The sequence below is a fragment of the Callithrix jacchus genome, chromosome 17 (assembly GCF_049354715.1).
Source record: "Callithrix jacchus isolate 240 chromosome 17, calJac240_pri, whole genome shotgun sequence".
Classification (NCBI taxonomy): Eukaryota; Metazoa; Chordata; class Mammalia; order Primates; family Cebidae; genus Callithrix; species Callithrix jacchus.
Window position 1 is genome coordinate 50,719,744 of NC_133518.1, and position 21,358 is coordinate 50,741,101.

At 45.7% G+C, this 21,358-nt stretch overlaps 3 protein-coding genes and 1 pseudogene across 28 annotated transcripts in view; 1 reads left to right on the forward strand and 3 right to left on the reverse strand.

Moving 5' to 3' along the window:
• Positions 1–11,933, reverse strand: part of BFSP2 (beaded filament structural protein 2) — a 63,999-nt gene extending 52,066 nt beyond the window's left edge. The window contains exon 1 of the mRNA XM_002759604.6: positions 11,435–11,933. Within this exon, the coding sequence (XP_002759650.2) occupies positions 11,435–11,923 (489 nt within the window). The 5' untranslated portion in view covers positions 11,924–11,933. The remainder of the gene's footprint in view (positions 1–11,434) is intronic.
• LOC128929992 (uncharacterized) overlaps positions 1–21,358 on the forward strand; it is a 46,523-nt gene that overhangs the window by 4,450 nt on the left and 20,715 nt on the right. The gene's annotated exons all lie outside the window — the stretch shown is intronic.
• On the reverse strand, positions 799–2,185 carry LOC144580036 (AF4/FMR2 family member 4 pseudogene; annotated as a pseudogene).
• The window catches only part of TMEM108 (transmembrane protein 108), a 337,717-nt gene continuing 332,132 nt past the window's right edge, over positions 15,774–21,358 (reverse strand). For all 16 annotated transcript variants that reach the window (XM_054246988.2, XM_035277901.2, XM_008983809.5 and 13 more), the window contains 2 exons: positions 20,633–20,787; positions 15,774–16,117 (listed from right to left, as the gene is read on the reverse strand). In XM_054246988.2, coding sequence (XP_054102963.2) covers positions 15,995–16,117; positions 20,633–20,787 — 278 coding nt within the window. In that variant the 3' untranslated portion in view covers positions 15,774–15,994. The remainder of the gene's footprint in view (positions 16,118–20,632; positions 20,788–21,358) is intronic.

Genomic DNA, 21,358 nt, shown 5'->3' on the forward strand with positions numbered 1-21,358 from the left:
TAAGTTTCAGGTGCTGCCTTTAGTGATGCTAAATTTGCAAACACTGTTGACCTTACTATAGAATTCACCTGTTCATCCGACCCTTGTCTTTTCTGTAAATTAGTACTTTTATCTTAAGGCTTAATCACATTCAGGGTTTTTGTTTGTTTGCAAGACTACTTCATAGGTGGTGATGTGTACTCCACCAGGAGATACAGAATGACTGCTGGTCGCATTTTTGTGATGGTATTTGCCATTTGATTATTGTTATTGCCTAGAGCCATGGTCTTATTATAACTATAAATCAGATTAATAATAATCTGTTTTTCTTTGTTAGCTGGAATACCTCTATAAAAAGATGCTTTCTCTCTATTTCTTTTTCTTACCTGATAAAACCTATAAGTCTTACAAAAAAGGCAGGAAAATGTTTTATTTTCTACCATTATTTACCAGTTTAAAAAATGATGAGTTGGTTCCTCAGTGGACTCCAAAGGTGATTAGTGTTTTTGTTGTTGTTGTTTTGGTATTATACTGATATATTCGATGGGTTTAATCTATTGCAGGCAATGTTCTTAATATTCTTTTAAAAAACTGATGGATCATGCTTTTATTCTCTAACTTATCATTTTAATATTTGAAAGCTGTAAATGACATTTTCTCTATTTCCCAAGAGGGGAGCTAACAGGTCTCTCTCTATTCACCTGGGGGTCACTTACAAGTCTTTCTTTACAATTTAAAAAAATTTCTAAACATTTACATTCTTTACTATTAAGGCAAAGAGGCAGTTCAAGTTCAAGCAGAATTTCATGTTCAATTGCTTCACAAAGTCACAATGTTGAAAGCTCTGAATGTGTGATTTACATGCAGCGGTTGGAAAGGTATTTTCAGTCTGGCAAGATGCACCTTGCTCCTGGGTGGCAGCTCATATGTGCTGCACCATGAGATCAGCTGCTGTAGCGCTCAGAGAACAGCTTTGGTTCCTCGGACTCCTGTCTGCCCAGGGGCTGCACACAGGCAGTAGGTTTCTGTAACATTGAACTGAACTTTGACATCAGCGAAGGTGGGAAAGACTGATTTGAGTGCTGGCCACTTGGAAAAGATGCATGAGAGGAGAATCCCCATCTGCATCAGGGGCCTGAGGTGATTTGGAGCACTGATGTTCCTTGCTATGCTGATCATTCCATGAGACCTGGAATGATGGGTGCTTCACCAGGAGACAGCCCAGGGCTTTTCAGGCCGGAAGAGCATGGCTTGGGGTGCTGTGATCCATGCTGGCCTTTTTCTCTGGTCTTCTGCTCCCTCTACTGCTATATGAGTCACAGTCGTGTCTCTGGCCACCACCGTTAGTGCCACTGCTGCCACCTGCACTGGTCTACTGGCTACTGTGTCCACTCTGTAAGCCTGAGGACTGTTTCTGAGACTGAGAAATGCTGGATGCAGAGGTCCTACTGGAGTCCATTTTCATCTGTTATTGGTGGTACTGTGGGGTTGGAAATTGCAGTAAGTCTTGGTGTAGATTTGTCTCTATAAAATCCTTCATTTCACCATAGTTTCCAAGCATACTCTGGATACAACTAGGTAACTTATCTTCCTTGCTAGTAGCTTTGTGTGGCTCAGCAAAGAGAAGAGAGCTAGGTGGGGGCAGGCGCCTTCACCCTGTTGAATCGCCTGATCCCACCTTTCTTGTTCTTTCTTATGCTGCATGCTCCGGTCTTCATGGTTCATGTTGCTTATCTTGATTTCTTCTTGTCCCCAGTTCAGCCTCCTTGGTGTCCATCCTTATGGCAATTGGACCTCAGCTTTGCTGTTGCTTTAGATTCCACAGTATGAGGTGTAGAAGAGTCCCGAGCACAGGGGCTTCTGTCTCCGTGGTGTTGGGCTGTGCCACCTCCCAGCATGTGGATGTGGAAGCCCTGATAATATTCTTATTGATTCCCAACCATCTTTGGTTTATGGGAGCTTATCTCAACTGGCTCCTAATTCTTCTGACATGGCTGTAGTAGTTTTTGACAGCGTCCTTGCTTTCTGGTATGACAAGATGTTTCAGACTCATCTTGTATATTTCCTATCCTCAAACCTGGATTCAGCCATTTCTATGAGGAACCCCCATTCTTTTAGTGAAAGATGGTTGTTAGAGACACAAATATGAGACTAAAATTCTCATTGTCAATAAGGTGGCCATTGCTTCTAGATCTTTTCAGTGGTCAGACTTGGAAATAGGCATATATTTATTTTTATAATCACATATATCATGACTTTATATGATAATTCCAATTTAAATTCAAGACTAAAGAATTGTCACTAAACATCATGCATCTTACAACTGTATCTTTTTTCACTCACATTCTAGTCTCAGTTTTCAACAACACAAATATACTCTCTTTATCCTGCAGTATACATGAGTCCACGCACGTGCGCAGGCACACACACACACACACACACGCCAGTGTCGGAATAACAGTGCCAGGGCTACCATCACCAATATGATTACTGAAAACTTTTTGTTTTTTTTTTCTGTTCTCTTTTGCATCTCTACTAGGAATGAACAGTTAAATTCCTGTGGTTTAAAAAGTCACTTGGAATAGTTCTTTGTGTGACTATGTGATCAACTTGATACAGAGTTGGATTCATTTGTTCCCTTTTATTTTTGATTCTTAGAATTGGCTTTCTGAAATCTAATTTTGTTATACAATTTGGTGAAATATTGTGATTCCGAAGTCGTCTCCACATAACAAGATAAACTAAAAGAACTCTAGTGTCCTTCCTTTCCCCACTACTCTTCCCTCCACCCTCCTGTAAGTAACATTTAAAAACATGTACAGTTTGTTTTATTCCATTTTTTCAGTGTAAACAAATATGTATGTATATATTCATATCCTTCCCTTTTCTTAGCTAGATGGTAGAATGGAAAACACACTCTTTCCATCTTGCCTTTTAGCTCAATAATGTATCCTGGAGATCATCACTCCGTAGTAGCTACAGAGCTACTCCTTGTTCCTTTGCAGATGCATCGTGGTTTATTCAGCTAGTCCCCTCCTGGTAGGTATTTGGATTGTTTCCAGTATTTTGGTATTACAGATGGGACTGCAGTGAACAGCTTTGTACATACTTCTTGTTCATATTTTTGCCAATGTGTCTTTGGGAGTGAGTCCTAGAAACAGGACTGCTGGGTCAAATTATATAAACATAAATGCCTGTGTAATTTGTTGCCAAATCAGATAGCTGTTGCCATATTCTTCTCCATAGTGCTTGTAACATTTTCTGTTCCCGCCAACACTGTAAACGTGCCTATTTTCTTAGAGCTTCACCAACAAAATAGTTTGACACACTTTCAGAGTTTTGCCAATCACATAGGTAAAAATGGCATCGCAGGTAGAGTTTAAACATTTCTCTTATTATGGGTGCATTTGAGACATTAGGAGCCGTTTTCATGTATTTTTTTGTGTCAACTGTCTGTTCATATCTCTAACATATTTAAAAGAGTGCATTGACTTTTTTTAATCTCAAATTTTAAATGCTGTATATAGAATAGGGTTATTTTAACCTTTTATGTCCTACATTACATTTTTTTTCTAGTTTGTCATTTATCTTTTAATTTTGTTTATGGTGACATTTTGAAGTGCAAAATTTTTAAATTTTTGTTAATCAAATGTATCAATATTTTCCTTTGTTGCTTTTGGATTTTGAATTGTAACAAGGAAAAATTTCCCGACATCCAGGTTATAAAGGAATTCACCTGAGTTTTCTACTTGTGTGGTTTCATTTTTGACATTTATATCTAGGATACATTTAGAATTGACCCTGGGGTACAGCAAGAAATGGATCCAATTTTATTATTTTCCTCAAGACCGGGTCTTACTCTGTCACGCAGGCTGGAGTGCAGCAGTGATCCTCCTGTCTGAATATCACTTATTAAAAAGTCCTCCCTTCCCTCTATTGGTTTCAAACGCTGCCTTTATCAATACTAAATTTCCAAACACAGTAGAGCTTACTATAGAATTTTCGATTCTGTTCCTTGGTCGTCTGATCTTTTTGTGCCAGTGCTAAACTGTGTTACTTACAGAGACTTGATGTTAATGTCTGCTGGGGCTGCTGGTCACCTCTCCAATCTCCTCCCCTTCACTCTCTTTACTTTTTCTTTCCTGGACATTTTTGTCTTTTTGTTCTTACAAATGGAATTTATAGTCGACTCATCTAACTCTAGAAAAAAAGATGGTATTTTAAAAATTAGGGTTGTAACAAGTTTATAAATTAACTTAGGGAGAAGAGACATCTTTATGCGATTGAGTCTGTCTATTCGAGTGCATGGTATTTGTTTGTTCAAGACGATTTTGTGTGTTTCAGAAAGACCTGAAGATTTGATATAGATTTTGGACATTTCTAAGTTTATTTAGAAGTAGTTAACTTATGCTATCATAAGTGAGATTTTCTCATCTCTTTTGTCTTTTTTGATTATATATAAACAGCATTGTTTATGGTTTGCTTTGAGATGGCCCTCACTTTGTTGCCCAGGCTGTTCTTAAACTCCTGGGCTCAAGCAGTCCTCCTGCCTTACCCTCTTGAATATCTGGCACTACAGAGTTGTACCACCACACCAAGCAGCATGTATTTATTTATTTTTCTTTTAGAGACAGGGTCTTGCTCTGTCACCGTGCTGGAGTGCAGTGGTACAATCATGGCTCACTGCAGCCTCAACCTCCCAGGCTCAAGTGATCCTCCTGCCTTGACCTCACAATGTGCTTTGACTACAGGCATTTGCCCCCATGCCTGGCCTCAGTATTACTTTTTGATGTTATTTTATAGCATTCTACTTTACTAAATTATCTTATTGTTTGTTGTATAGTTTTTACCTTGTTCCTTCTGGGATTTCCAGAAAGGCCAACATTTTCCCTCTTTCTTTCTAATTCTTATACCAAGTACTTTCTCTTGTCTAATCACATTGACTACTGCCTCTGACCAATGTTACAGAGCAGTAGATGGTGGGCATCTGTTTCTCATTCTTCATTTCTGTGGAAGGCCTAGTGTTTCCTTCTTAGAGATATTATATCATGTCAAAGGAACTCTCTAAACATCCTCATTATTCAGATGGGAAACTGAGATGTAGAGATCAATGAAGAACTTGGCTCAAGGACATGCAGTTAGTAAGTGGCAGGGTTTGAGTTTGACCTAGGGGCTGTCTGGCTTCAAAATCCCCAGTCTTTGTACCACATCTAGTTTTCCCTAGATTTTGTGGAAAACTGGCCCCCCCTCCCCGCCCCCGCATCTTTCATTTTCCAACATGGAACTTGCATTTTAAGAGATCTTAAGAGTTTTAAGAGTGGCTGAGTGTGGTGTTTGAGAGGGGCGTGGAAAGAGCCCCTGAGTGCCAAGCCCTAGTCTGCCTCTGTTTTCTTTAGCAGTTCTTCTCTTTCTAGACACACTTGACTTACAAAACAAGAGCCTCCGGGAAACCAGAAACCACCTTTCTTAGAAAGAAGCTTAGTGACTAGCTGGGTATGGTGGCTCATGCCTGTAATTCCAACACTTTGGCAGGCCGAGGTGGGTGGATCACCTAAGGTCAGGAGTCCAAGACCAGCCTGGCCAACATGGTGAAACCCTGTCTCTACTAAAAATACAGAAAATTGGCTGGGTGTGGTGGCGGGCAGCTGTAATCCCAGCTACTTGGGAGGCTGAGGCTGGAGAATTGCTTGAACCAGGAGGCAGAGGTTGCAGTGAGCCGGGATTACACCACTGCACTGTAGCCTGGGCAACAGAGTGAGACGCCATCTCTCTCTCTTTTTTTTTTTTTTGAGATGGAGTGTTGTTCTTGCCCAGGCTGGAGTGCAATAGCGCAGTCTTGGCTCACTGCAACCTCTACCTCCTGGGTTCAAGTGATTCTCCTGCCTCAGCCTCCCAAGCAGCTGGGAGTACAGATATGTACCACTATGCCCAGCTAATTTTGTATTTTTAGGAGAGACAGGATTTCACTATATTGGTCAGTCTGGTCTCGAACTCCTGACCTCAGATGATCTGCCTACCTTGGCCTCTCAAAGTGCTGGGATTACAGGTGTGAGCCACTGTGCCCAGTTGAGACTCCATCTAAAAAAAACGAGAAAGCAGCTTAGTGCCTACCTGTATTATATGAACAAGACCCTTGGGAGCAGGCTGATGCCTCCTTCTCCCCCTGTTTCATCAAAATATTTCTTTCAGTCACTCTTCCTGAAAGGAAGAAGTCTCTCGAATGTACTTTCCCTGGTCGCTACATTTCTAAACACACTGTAGTGTGCCTCATAACTTGGCTGACAGAGAAACTGCCCCACTGGCCCACTCTGGCCAAACAAATTGCATTTATTAAGAAACAGACTGAGTGACTTTGCCTTGGGGAAATGTATTCAGACCTTTGCAGTTGCTAAAATAGCTTATGATTCTGCCCATCGCCTGCTTTCGGGGATACCAGTGGTAAGTGTTGAACAACAGACCCTGTTGCCTTTCTTTGTACTCAGTGGAGAAGGATTAATTGTTTCTTTTTCTAAAAAGAAAGCCTTCTAGGACCACAGGTTCTGTGGGAGAGAAACTTGGCCCAGATCTGGATTGCCTGAGTTCCAGCATTTTCTTCAAATAGGCAGACTCCCTGAGTATGGGCTCACTCTCTGAGAGGGACAGAAAGAGGGGTTGTGAACAGCAGGAAAAATAGTCAAATGGGGTCTATTTTAAACTCCAGTCCTGTTGCCTTTCAACAATTTTGATTTCCCATTTCCTCCAGCTGACAGCCTTCTCCTTTGGAGGTGCAAGCTGCAGTTTTCTCCTGTGGAGACCTAGACTGATGTCCTGGCTCCTTAACTTAGAACCTCTGCACTCCCCTTTCCTCCTCAGGCAGCTTCATTCTCCCTAGGCCTTAGCTGTTCCTTTTGTTTTGACACCCGTCTCTGAGGGCTGTGCCTCTGTCCCCACTCTCCTTTCATCTGCAGCTCCGAGGCACAAGGCTGCCTTATTCCAAGCTTGTGTTTGGCCTATTTGAGGATGAAAGGGCCTGATGTTGCCACCAGAGCCTATTGTCTGCATCCTTCACTTGGTAGGAAAAGTCAGGAGCACAGAGCAAGGCTGGAGAGGGAAATGGCCCAGGTCTTCCTCAGCCTCTGCAGTTGCCACCTGGGGTTTTTCTGTCTGTTTTCACCACTTAGCAGTAGAGGCTGGGAGGTTCTAATGCAGCTGAGGAGTGGGAGGAGAGAGGGTTGCAATTGAAACAGAACTTCATATGCATGAACCCTAACCAGGACCAGCTATGCAATTCGTGGATCCTAGTGCCAAGTGTGGGGACCCTTGTTTAAAGAGCAGGAACAAAGCGCAATTTAAGTTCCCAAAATATAAACCTTTTCCTTTCTTCTGTCATGTTTCAACTTGTTATGGTACTTTTTATCTGCTGTTTAATTTTATACTCTCTGGGGGCATGGGGATACTCATGCAGACCTTTATAGGCATCCAGAGGCCTTGCTCCATGATTCTGGGTGTGTGTGCACCCCACCAACGGCTGGGGTACCTTTCTTACCAGCCACTGGACTGATGTACCATGTCCTGCTGGTAGGGATGGGGTGGTAACTCCCAAGATTACTACGACCTCAGTGCCACCTGTAGGTACCTGGGTCGGGGGTGGGTAAGGGTAAAAGGCTTGTCCTCTCCCTCCAGTTGCTGCCACCCAGGGGCAGGGAGGAGGTTGTCAGAAGGGGCCTGGGGCTCCTGGGGGAAGAAGGGTGGGCCAAGAACCTGTTCTAGGGAGACAGAGGGAGGTAGGACCATTCAAAAGCCCCTGGTCCATGCTCCATTGTCCCATCATACTTCACTTGAAAACACAAATTCAAAGATAAAACTATTGGCCGGGCATGGTGGCTCATGCCTATAACCCCAGCCCTTTGGGAGGCCAAGGCAGAAGGGTCTCTTGAGGCCAGAGGTTGGAGGTTGCAGTGATCTATGATGGGCCACTGTGCTCCAGCGCAGGACCCTATGAGACTTCACTGGAGGTGCACCAATGGAGCCAACCTTGGCCCCAAACTTGATGGTGCTAAGGATAGAGAAGACCCCTTCCCCAGGGCTGCCCTCCTGACTCTGCCATGGCGTGTGCCCTCCGGATGCCCAAGCTTTGTGTTACTCTCTATGATGTGGCTTTCTGCACAGTGACAGCAATGGTTTCACTCCCCCGGCTCCTCTTCCTGCTTTTCCAGAAAACCCATCTTTGTCTCCTCTTGGTGGGGGTGAGACAGGCTGTGGGGAGATTCTAGGGCACAGGGGGCCCCCACTCCCCAGAATGGCCCCAGGAGCTTTCTGTGTCTGCTGGGGGTGATGGTGGGGAGGAGAGCCTGTCTCCTTTCCAACTCTTTTATCCCCCTCTGAAAGCAAGGGGAAATGTTGTTTCCCAAACATTTATGGAAGTTGTCACTTGCTCTGAACTTCCCCACTGCTTGCTCCAGCCTGATGCAAGAAAGTGCCACCAAAATGGACATCCCCTACCCTGCTCTTGAGTGACAGGCCTCTCTTGGATTCTGTTTGGGGCCCAGGCTAAGGAGGAGGTCGAATTTCTCTCTAGGTGCCAACTCGGGGCTCAGTTGCTGAGAGCTTGCTCTGAGGCCTCAGGTGCTGCGTGGGCCCTGAGGAGTCACAGAGGGTTGCATGGAACTGGGCTCGCAGGACGAGGAGGAGTTCTGCGAGGTGGACAATGTAGGGAAAGAGGTGGCTGTAGGTGGAGAAATGGGAGGGTAAGGAGTAGCTGTGAGGAGCACGGAACACTGGAGCCCTGAGTCTGGAAAGCTGGGCTTGAAGCCCCAAGCAGAGGGGCCAAAGTGAGGGCAGAGGGAGGGACCACTGGATTTCTGGAGCCCAGGACCACAGAGTGGCTGCCTCTGACCCCCAAGAGAGGTGAAGGCAGTACTTTGTGAAAGGCCTGGGCTGGAAGGTGGCCTTTAGGAAAAAAAAAGGAGGTGGGGGCCCGGGTGGGGGCCTCCTGCAGCTCCGCGAGGACAGATTGATGGAAAAAATCATGAGTATTTCTCAATTACGAAGGGTTTTTTTGTTCTTCTTGATGGAATAGAGCTTAATATGGCTGAAAGCCTGGGCTGTGCAATATAGAAATAGTAACTCCGGCCATGCGCGGTGGCTCACACCTGTAATCCCAGCACCTTGGAAGGCAGAGGGGGCAGATCACCTGAGGTCAGGAGTTTGAGACCAGCCTGGCCAACACGGTGAAACCCCGTCTCCATTAAAAATACAAAAATATTAGCCAGGCATGGTGGCAGGCCCCTGTAATCCCAGCTACTTGGGGCTGAGGCAGCAGAATTGCTTGAACCCAAGAGGCAGAGGTTGCAGTGAGCCAAGATCATGCCATTGCACTCCAGCCTGGGTGACAGAAGGAGACTCCATCTCAAAAAAAAAAAAAGAAATAATAACTCCATTTTATTGATTGTTCTGACTCTATCTTCAAGTCCATGTTTTTTTAAAAAAAGAAGAAAAAAGAGACCATTTCTCATACCCAAGATCTCGTTTATAGTCACTTAAGAGGAAAGGGAGCCATGTGGGAGCCTGATCCTCAGTGACAGAGGGTGCGTGTCTTGGCGCATGGCTGTGCTGCTCTCACAGGATTTTAGAGCTTCCTAGTCTGTACTCTGCTTGTAGGCAGGAGCCAGGCATCTTATTTATCTATGGATTTGCTAGAATATCCAAGCATGATTACACCCATTTGTAGATAATGAAACTGAGGCCCAGAGAAGTCAGTAAGTTGCAACAGCCCTTGTAGCTCTCTGGAGCCAGAGCAAGTCAGTATCTATAGAGTATAAACTAAGTTTTTGTGGCCCTACTTTTTGACCTAGAAATCGGGACACCTGGTTTCTCCTGACAAGTCTGTCTGGCACCTGAGTGCAAGCGATTGTCCAGCAGATGCTGACATAGTAGAGTATCCAGGGATGTTCTGGTGGTTGTTAGGGCACAATGTTTGGAAACAGGACAGTTGTGAAGAATCCTGGAGGAATGGCTGCCTCTTTGATTTGACAGGCGTTCAGGGCCTGGACTGTTCAAAGATGGAGCAGCCCAGATGGAGGCAAGCGGAACAGCAGCACCGGGGGAGAGCCTGAGAGGACAGTGCTGTTTATCATGTGCTCTGTGCTGTCAGTGAGCACTGACAGCATTGCAGGAGAAGCATCCTGGGATGAAGCAGGAGGCAGGAGGGGCAAATGGGGAGTCCCTGTGTGCACCTGCTCAGCATCCCCCCAGCTACACACAAATAACATTTTGTGACCTCCTCTTGGGAGGCTGCATGCTGGACTCTAGGGGCCAAGGGTCTGAGTTGGTAGTCCCTGGTGGGTTAGAGACTGATTTTGCTCAGAGGGATCCCAAGGCCAGCATCTGGAGAGAAAGGGGAGGAGAGAAGCCAGCCATCCACAGAGAGACCAGCTGAGAAGTATAATGCTGGCTGGAGTCCCAGCATTAGAACCACAGGCTGCAGGCCAGACATGATGGATGAGCTCCAGGCTCTGCAGAAATCACCCTGGAGAGTGGGAAAAGCAGGGCTGACCAAGCAGGGGAGAAAGATTAAACCTGGGCATCCTTCCCTGTCCAGTAAGATAGCCATTAGCTACCTGTGGCTATTTACATTTAAATTAATGAAAATTAGATAAAATAAAAATACAATTCCTCAGTCTCAGCCACATTTCAAGTGCTTGATAGCCATATATGGCTAGTGGCTGCCAGATTGGACAGTGCAGATATAAGATATTAATATTTCCATCATGCAGAAAGTTCTACTTGAATGTAAATTATTTCATTAATATATTTTGTATTGATTACATGTTGAAATAACATTCTGGACATATGGAGTTAAATAGGCTATAATATTAACTTCACCTGTTTCTTTTTACTTGTTTTACCGTGGGCAATAGAAGCTTGTCAATTACCGATGTACCGATTTCTATTGAACAGCGTGGTTGCAGGTGGATACAGGAACACGCCTCCATTTATTCATTGTTTTTAATACCATGTCCATCTGATGGTATTTGATTGGATAATGGCTGTAAAAATCCTTTCTCAACAGTAAAGGTCGCTGAGGCAGCCCAGGGTAATTGGGCAAATGTGACTTTGGAGACACAAAAATTCAGGTTCACATCTCATCTCCATCCCTCCTCTAGCTTTGAAGTCTTGGGCAAATTACATGCCTCAGTTTCTCATCTCAAAAATGTAATCAATGAATGATCCACTGCATATCATTTATTTGAAGGGTACAGAAGATAGTGAATAGTACACGTACGGGGCTAGCATGGGCTCCTAGTAAACCTCGGTAAAAAGTGGCATTGTTGTTATGATTAGCATTTTAAGTGTGAAAGTGTAGGGGTTATGGTCAGTTTTTCTGGCCTGAGAAAGACCAGAAAAACCCTACCCCCTGCCTTCAGCAGCCCCTCCCAGCCTTCTGCAAAGCCCTTGGCACAGCCTGGACACTTACCTGCTGGCAGCTGCTGGCCCAGGAGGCCCGAAGGGCACCCCAGTTTCCCGAGCGCGTGGCCTTGCTCTCCAGGTGCATCCGAAGTTGTGTTTCCAGTTCCTGACTGACTTGCTCAAGGGCATGCACTTTGGCCATATATTCCACCAGGCAGCCCCCTAGGTCCTCAACAGCACCATGGTCCCGCTCCAAACCTGGAGCCGGCATTGTGGCCAGGCCTGAGCTCCGCAGGCCCTGAAGGAAGACACTGCTGATGCCGAGGGCCCGGCGGGTCACACGGGCACCCAGGCCACCTATGCACCCACTGGGTGCTGTTCCTACATAGACCCCAGGTACTCGGATAAGGCCACTCATGGCATTGGTCCTGGAGGCTGGGGGGCTATCCAGGGAGGATGATGACCGCGGCCCCCTGAAGGATGCCCTGTGCCTCTGCAGGGGCATGCTGGAGCTGGCACTGGTGGGCAAGTCCACTACTACTTGCCTCTCACTCATCACCCCTTCTGCCTCTGTGGTGCCCAAGTGGGTTTACAGAGTCCAGTGGCTGTTGGTTTACAGCCCCAGCATCCCTGTGGCCTGGTCACGGGCCTCTCTGGAATCTCCCCTATCCCCGGGGCTGCTTTGTCTGCTGTCTTCCATGAGTTTCCATCATTCACTGAGCTGAAAGAGAAATGGGCACTGGCCAGGGCTGCGTGCAGAGAGGCACTCATGCATTCTTTGATGTAGGGTCATGTGCCCAACCTCCCAGATTTTTCTGCTGGTGGTGGGGGAGGCTGGATCAGTGCAGGCTGTGGGGATAGATCATCTGGGTTCGTGCACTTTATTACCTAAGAGTGGGCAAGGCAGGCATCAAGCAACCCCATTCTACAGACGAATAAACTGAGGCTCAATGACCTCAGATCACAAGTGATCACTTGTCCCAGAGCTCACATTACAAGCTAGGACTCAATCCAGCTATTTCAGGGCTAATTTCAGTGGTTTCTACATCCCTATGTGTGCTGGCACATGTGAATGTGAACACATGTCCACACAAGAAGTAGAGGACGAAAAACGGCAGGACGCAGCCCCAGGGACCCAAGAGAAAAGCCCCTGCTTGTGGTTTCCTTCCCCCTCTCTCAGTCCTGGCAGCAGCTTCAGGTCCTTCCCTTGCCTCTCTCCTTCCTTCGTCATCTCTGTCCTCAGATTCTCTGTTCATCAGCTGCTTGTTGTTGGCCAGGATACTTCCTCCCTCTGGACCTCACTTTCTGAACATCAGCCTGAGCCTCTAACTCTCTGATGTGCCAGATAAGGACCTTGGGCAAATTCAGGCCCCACACATTATGTTCTGGCCATTCTCTCCACCTCTGCTTCTCTATCTGTTGGAAAACTGATACATAAAAACGACAAAGAGAGCATTTTCTGGCAAGCTCTCCAAGGGTGCTTCAAGTTAGGTATGAGGACACCCCTGGGTTTTAACTTTTGATCTTGGCATCCACTAAGCCATCAAGGGTCACACCTCAATCAGTTCTCTAGGATCAGAAAGGTTCCTCAAGTTCCAGGATGACAACACGGGCCTAAAAATCTCTGTATTTAAGTTTTAGCCTGGAGAAATCAGGTCACCAAACCCCAGAGCTGGATATTTTTCGAGATGCTGTAATGTAGGAACGTACCTCAGGTGAGAGAAGGAGAAGGGAGCCAACCTCTAGTGAGTGCCAAATCCAGCCTGCTGTGTGCATGAATCCTGTAGTTTACTTCATGGAATTCTCAACCCAGCCTTAGAAGGAAGGAGGTCCAGGGTTGACAAGTGCTGCCTACGGGCTGTGCACCTCACAGCTCCAAAGTACCATATCACGTGTCCTACGGTTGGCCACTATTTTCTTACGTGAGGAGGACCCTGAGAGCTGCAATGACTGGTCCAAGGTCCCAGGTCCAGAAGGTAGAGCTGGGGGGAGACAGCCTCTTCCAACCTCTGGGCCAGTGACTTACTTAGGAGCCTCCATGGTGCCCACCACCCAGAGAGCACAAAGTCACACAGGTAAAGTTAAAAACCTGGTCTACTACTAGAAGATCTGTGTGTACTTGCTTCCTGCTGACCAGGATGCTCCAACCCTTCCTTTCTTTATTGTCTTTCACTTTGTCCATTTGACATGGCCTAGGCGGTATTTTATAAATATCGATGTTGGCTATTTGATGAACAGATGAAAGAACCAATTGGATTAAGTAAAAGCCAGTAGTGTCCTTGTTTATTCAGATATAGCATTAATGCTGTGAACACCAGCCCTGAGACACCCAGAAGGGGCATGAGAGGCTGTGTTAAAGTAACAGCCTCCTGTGCAGGTGACGCTGACTTGGTTCTGAGGATCTGCGTTATTGTGAATTCCAAGATGTATTGTCCAAGGCTGAATGAGAGGTTCAAGCTACTGATTTAAGTTATGCACAAATATGTCATGTTTAGGCATTGTTATTCTCCACAGAACGATAACACTCAATGGCCAGGTTAACTTCAGACATCTCTGGGCCAAAGATATTTACTATATAAATCCACTCAGCCCTGGAGATGGGGAGAATGGTGGGGGGATGTACTTTAATTGACACTGCTGTCTCCAAAGACCTGATGAAAGATGACTCTCGTTTGGAGAAATTGCAAACATGTTCAAAAAGATTTATTTTATCAAATGCTAAACTGCTAATCCTATTAGCTCATCATGTACATAAAACTCACCTGTTAAATCAGATTAAAAAATACGGATGGATGTAAAGTGGCATTGGTACTGCTTAAGGAAGACTTAGAAGTTATCTTAAAATGAAAAGAATGCAAAATGCATTAGCAACGGAATCCTCTGGCTAACAAAATAAGTTTATTTATATATACATGGTAGCTGAAATCTGTGGATAAGGAAAAATAAGTCATACATCCACATACGTATATATAACATATGTATCTTGGATTACATATGTTATATATAAATTTTACTTTACAGATTTTTCTCTATATATACTCACACACATTGGTATATTAAATGTAACAGTTAACAGAAATATGGTAAGGTTAAAAAGGTCAAATAACACGCTAGAAAATTAAACTTAGAGAAACATTTAACCTGCTTCTTTGTGGGTTGAAGAGTCTTTGAAGAGAGACAACAACTGAACTCATGTGAAGCAGGTTTATACAACACCGAGAACACACTTTTGAAGGCCATCTTTTTTTTTTTAAGGAGAACGCAAAAAGAAAAAAGTCATAAAAGACCACAGCAACAACACAAACATATGAATCGACATTCAAGTTCAATTCCCAATCCAACTATAAGAGCATCTATATTCAAAATATACTATCAAACTAGTTTTATTTTAGAGAAAGAAAGTGTCAAAGCAGTAATCATCTCTCTCAGCCACGATCAGGAAAAAATAGAGAAGCAGCCACCTCTGGAAGCCTCTTGGGCATCTCTGAGGGTCTGACCCTGTTGGCCGCACTGGACACAGCATGGTGAGGCAGCCAGCCAGTGGGGAACGAGGGGAGCAGTGGAAGCTGCGAGCTGCATGGCAAGTCCACTGGCTGGTGCTGCGAGCAGGTTTGCAGGGGCAAGTAGGAGTGTAATGATGTCTTCTCTGAAATGATTTGCTTGGCAATCTTTTTTTTTTTTTTAATGATTGCAGGAGGAAGGTTTCAAAATCATAGCTCTGCTACCTCAAAGCTTCTTAGATAAACATGTTCCTTAGGGGCACAATACCATGGCCTTTTGAGAATACAAAGCTAAACCCCAATAAACATTTGATCCTTGAAGAAGAGCAAGCATTTTAAAGCTCCAAGGCTGGGATCCGCATCTAAACCTTCTCCAAGAGAAAGGCTCGGGTGTTTAATGCAGATTGAGTGTTGGAGGGGATGCAGGGACGGGCATAAAGGGAGCATTTTCCCACCAGGGAAAGGCAGTCTTGTTGTTAGCAGTGGAGGCAATGTTAGGGGGACGTGGCCTTGGGATGTCTTGATGTCCTCCATGGATTCCCAAGGACTCCATGCTCCTGTCTGCTGTCTACAACTTGGATAGAATTAAACATGACATCCAATGGTGCTGTTGTGAGGCTCCAGGGCCCTCATCCTCCAGGGTGATGGGATGTTCCCTTTTCCTGCCCTGTGCACGAGTCTGCCATCTTCCCCCCAGGTGGCCCAGTTCCCTTTACAGGTGTGCATATGAGAGGGAGGAAATGGGCCATGCCAAATCAAGAGGAACCAGAGCTTTAAGAATCACTCAAAGAACCGTGCACTTGACCACTCTAACATTCAGCTTCTACAGGAGGTCATCTGACCAGGGTTCCTGGGATCCCCAGGTGCTCAAAAATAGGTGTTAAGAGAAGCAATCAATGCAACTGCTTTGCTTAGAAATACCTTTATTTTATAAAGCCACAGATCATTCTGTAAATTTTTTTTAAACCACACTTGTAAAAAAGATGTTGACAATTCATAGGAAAAGAAAGCTGAAAGTGTTTCTCATTAAGTCAGGGTTCACAAAGGTTATATTTATAATATATATATTTGTATATTTATAATTTAGAGACGAAAAATAGGGAATAGCAAAGCGAAGCCTGCTGCAGTTAGATCTCAGATACTTGATCATTTCCCACAAACAGTGTTTCTTGACAGAAGGGGTTAACAAGGACCATCCCAGTGTCTCTGTAGTCACCATTGGCTGGGGAACGGGGCTCTGAAAGCTGGTCCTGGGGAGAGAGAGGAAGGAGATGGAGTGAGCTGGAGAAGGCTTAGGGTGGCCGTTCTTAAAAGTACACATGGGAACATTTATTTCAGCATTGAGGACTTGGCACACATTTGCATCATCCCCACTGCTAATGCTGAGGCACAGAGCCCTCTTTGCTATTCTTTTAATTAGGGTGTGTGTGTGTGTGTGTGTGTGTGTGTGTGTGTGTGTGTGTATTTTAATTTTTATGCTGTTCTTTCAGATTTTTATAGCAGCTCCCAAAAAATGTTTCCTGCTTCTGGAATTACCCCAATCCCAGGTTGCCAGAGGTGGTACCACTTTCCTTGCCAAAGTCTGAGGGGGCTTGCCACGCATAACACACATACAGTGCATGGCTCACTGCACTAGTAGTGAAACTTGGTCCACATGGACCCCAGACTATACTTCCTGCCTCTTTCTCACTGACTTCTGGGAAACTCTGCTTTTCCTTCCTGAATATACGTAGACTTAATCACTTCTTTCCCTTCTGCTACCCACCTATCAGGAACTAACAGGCCTGTCAAGAGGCTTCAAGGGTCAATTCCTTCCCCATTCTGAGGCCTTCCAGACCCTGGTCAGAATCATTATAGCACTAGCAATGCTGAGCTGAATGGATCTGCATCTCTGTGTGACTGCACAATACATGATAAATGAAATTTTCAGTCTGTATGTTCAACTGCAGGAGCAGAAAAGCCTAGAAATAGGCAATTCACTGCCCAGAAGGTAATCTGTGTGGGTTTGGCAGGGTTTTGGTTTCAGCTACTAAGGACAGCAAACATTTATGGGTCACTAAATGGCTGTGCTTGGATTCGGGCCTGGTACTAATTTAGAGAAAGGAAAAAAGAAAGTCACAGCTTGTTCCAATTAAAGCTAACGACAGCTAACGACTCAGAACCTTCAAGCCATTTCAGGGCAAAGACTCAACTACAGGCCGACGTCTACTGGCTCATGCCAGAGTTGGTTAGAAATATCTTAAGTAGCCACAATTAATTCTCTTAAGTTTATTATTTTTTATTTTTTGCTTTTTGCTTTTTTTCCTCTTTTGTGATCATTTTGCAAAGCAATTAAGTTTATTCTTAAAACGTGTAATAGATACTTTCTGAGGAGTACTTACTGCTCTATGAATCCTAAGGGAAGAAATGGCATTGCTGATCAAATGTCTTTTCAAAAGACAAGAACTTCCTTCCGTGTCTGGAATTAGGTGAACACTTATCTAAGTGTGGACATGGGGCCAGCCATCTAAGAAAAATAGTGGAGCACCTCAAAGAGAGACAAAAATCCGTTTCCTGCACCATGCTTTTGGGTTCAACTGTGGAGGCTGGATTAGGCTTGTCATTTTATAGCTTTCACAAAGCAAGTATTCACCAAAGGCAAACCATGTGGGGATGCTTTGCTGCATAAAAAAGAGAGAGTTATTTAGGGAACAACCAAGGCAAAGGAGAAGGAAAAGCAGGAGATGGGGGGCGGGGGAGAAAAGGGGGTGGGAGATAAAGCAGGGAGGAGGAGGAGGACAGCAAGAGAAAAAAGAATGGAAGTTTCCAAGCACCTTTTGGGCATCACAGTTTTGCCTGTACAGCCCTAGACCTGTGTTTTGCTGCCTGCATCAGCACAGAAGGTGGAGCATGGCATCAGAGGAACTCTCAGGCAAAGCATTTGGCAGTCTCCAAAGTTAGCAGCTAAAGGGCAGGTAGTGAGTGCATGTACCAGGGACACGGAACATGGTGGAATATGAACTGGTACCTTACGATTGCTCTAGAGATGGTCGGCTGTGTGTGTGTGTGTGTGTGTGTGTGTATGTGTGTGTGCGCGCATGTGCGCGCGCGCGCACCCAGCTGGCTTCATCCTGGTGCCAGCCTGCCTTCATTTGCCCTCAAATAGTGTGAGCCCGGAGAGCTGGAACAAATTGTAATATTACTCTAAATAAAGCAGAATGAGAGGAACTGCTTCCTGGGAGGGAAACAGCAAAATCCAATCCACTCTGAAGCCAAACTGAGCTTTGTGCTTACAGGTCCTGGTCTGGAGATCATGACTGGTGGGGCAGCCCTTTCTACCAGAGCCTCTGGCTTGTGTTGGATGGTGGCCCTCGTGCTCTGTGCCAAATGACTAACTGGGATGTTCTAAAAGCAAGGGCATTTTCTAGAGTGTGTTCATGCGTATTGTCCTTTGGCTTTGGCTTTCATTTACCAATTTGCAAAGAGAATATGAGAAATTTAGGGTTCAGGGGTTCACAACCCATCCCTAAAGTAGGACCAGCCCTGTTGTCAAGTTACACATTTTTTCCCACTTCCTATAGCAGATCTCAGGAACACCTTTTCCATGCAAAATGTGCACAGGCCACACTAAAGGTCATTCCTGCAATGAAGCTGGCCCCTCGTTTGTCCTCTGGTGAAAAATTTTTCTTGGGTCTTTAGTGTGTTAGGCTCTGGCTGGGTGATGGGTAAATTGTGGTGAACAACATTTATAGTTCATTCGCTTGATAAACATTTACTAAGAACCTACCATGTGCCAGGCACTGCTCTAGGTGCTGGGAATAGAGCAGTGAGCACAACAGACATGCTTCTGCCTCAGGCAGCAGGAGGGGCAGACCACACGCCAGTCAACAGAGAGAGAAGGGTGCAATGTCAAGCAGTAAGTGCTCTGAAGACAAATACAGCAAGGAAGAGGAAACAGAATGAGGCTGGGGATCTAAATACAGAGTGGTGAGGGAGGGAGGGAGGGTCTCCCAGAGGAGGTGGCATTTGAACAGAGACCTGAAGGAAATGAGGGATCAATAAAATTTTCTGACAGACCGGAAGTAGGGTATACAAGAAGGAAGGGCAGCTGGCAGTACCCTCTATATAAAGAGAAGCCTCAGGAGGGGGAAATCAAGGGGTCAGTCTCGGGTTTAGCAATGTGGAAGCAACTGGTTACTCAGGTGGGGGAGAGAGGCACTAAACTAATATCAGACCAGTAGCCTGCATATCACAGCTCTAAAAAGCGTCACAATGAAAAAACATAGGGAGCTGAGACCACGTGACAGGAAAGCTGAACCCAGCCTGGCAGGTTAAGGAAGGCCTCGCTGAGGAATTGACATTTAGACTGGGCCCTGAAGGATGAGTTGGAGTCACTAAGGTGAGCAAGAGAAGGGGTTCTGGGGAGACTGCAGGCAGTGCAGGAGAGGTGTCAGCTCATGCACACACCTGGAGTGGGTGTGATGTAACTTGGTGCTGGGAAGGAACAAAATGAATTCCAGTGTGGCTGGAGCTTAGCAGAAGAGAGGGAGAGGGGTGTGATGTGAGTCTGGAAAGCTGATCTGGGTTAGGTCTATCTTGTAGGTGCTATACGAGACTCTGAACTTTAACTTGAGAGAAATGGGAAAGTTTTAAGCATGGGAGCAATGTGACCACAATTATGTTTACAAAAGCTCACCCTGGGGAATAGACCTACGTGGGAAGGTGGGGGCTGTACCTCTGCAAGAACTCTTCTCAGCTCGCACTGCCTCACTCAGATGTCTGTTATCTTTTTCCCGGGCCATCTCAATCACATCCTAGTTGAGCTACCTATTTTTAGTCTGTTTTTCCGTGTCATTCTATCCATTTACTCGTCCATCAAGCCATTCTTATTTTTTTTCTTTTTTCTTTTCCTTATCCATTCACTGATCATATATAGGGTGTTTTCACCAGGCCATTGGCATAACCCTTCTAAAACTAGGTCACCCAAAGATCAAAACTTTCAGTGATTCTCTGCTGCCCCAAACTAGAGTCCCAATGCTGTAATACCCGATTCAAGGCTGTGTCTAATCTGGCCTTTATCCTTCTTTCCTATTCCATGGTGGCCTCTACTCCACCCTCTGTGTGAGAATGGAAAGAGCATGGATTCTGTGGTTAGAGTCCTGGGTTCAAACCTTGGCTTTCTCACTGACCAGCCAGGTGTCTTGGGAAAACACCCCCTGACGGTATATTCTCTCCTTTCAGATCCAGCACGTGTCCCCACCTTTCCCCAGGCTACTTGCTTTGCTGGAATGCCTGTTGAAATCCACTGATCCTTCCTAGAATCTCCACTGGGAAGGCTTTCCTCCCTGGGTTTCCATAGCTCCTTTTCCATAACTCATCTTGTGCTTCCCCTAATTGGCTTTGCTTTTGGGTGACACTGGTGTTTGTCCCCCAGCCTCATCTCAGAACCTCAGCCCCTTGGAACCAAGCTCTCATCTTCATAGTCCCCTGGGAGTGCTTGGCATGAAACAAGTTCTCATGGAGTATCTGTTCACTTGTTCCTAGAAACCAAAAGTCCCAGGAACAGTGCTTCCAAAATTTAATGTGCAGAAAGCACCTGGTGATTCTTGCTAAAACACAGATCCTGGTTCAGGAGGGACGGGGCAGAGCCCACAACCTCTTGGGTGTTACTGATGCTGCTGGTCCACAGCCTTAAGAAGCAAGGCACTCAGAAAGGAGCAGATGCCTCACTGCTGTCTTTGGGCCTGGTTTCCCTGCAGTGGGGCTGGTACTTCCAAGCTCATTACCTCAGAGGTTTCCAGGGACTGGATCTCCCTGGGCAGCTCCACAGCGTGCCTGTTGAAGTAGTCCATGGTGATGGCGTTGTTCCAGTAGCTCAGGTTGTTCTCCGGGTTGGCAGTCTTCTTCTTCCTCTTCATGCAGCACACCGTCAGCAGGACAGCTGTGGAGAGAGTGCAAGTCAGAGAGGAGAGGGAGGCTGCAAGGATGGTGCCTGAGTTGCACCACTGGACTGGTGAGGAGAGGTCCCAGCGGGAGCTGGGAACCAGATGATGGAGTCTCACTCCATCACCCAGGCTGGAGTGCAGTGGTGCGATCTCGGTTCACTGCAACCTCCGCCTCCTGGGTTCAAGTGATTCTCCTGCCTCAGCCTCCTGAGTAGTAGCTGGGATTACAGGTACCCACCACCACTTTTGGCTATTTTTGTATTTTTAGTAGAGATGGATGGAGTTTCACCAAGTTGGTCAGGCTGATCTCGAACTCCTGACCTTACATGATCCACCAGCCTCTGCCTCCCAAAGTGCTGGGATTACAGGTGTGAGCCACCGTGCCCAGTCAGGCTATGCTCTTAACCAGCTGATTCCCGCCTTGGGCTCCACACAGCTTGACTGAGCGCAGTGTGACATGTGACCCTGTCTGTTCATCCCTGAGACTTGCAGGGCCCAGGAGGAAGAATTATGTCTGGATTTGGCTGATTAACCAGGTGTGAACTGAGTGGCTTGTGAACAGGGAAG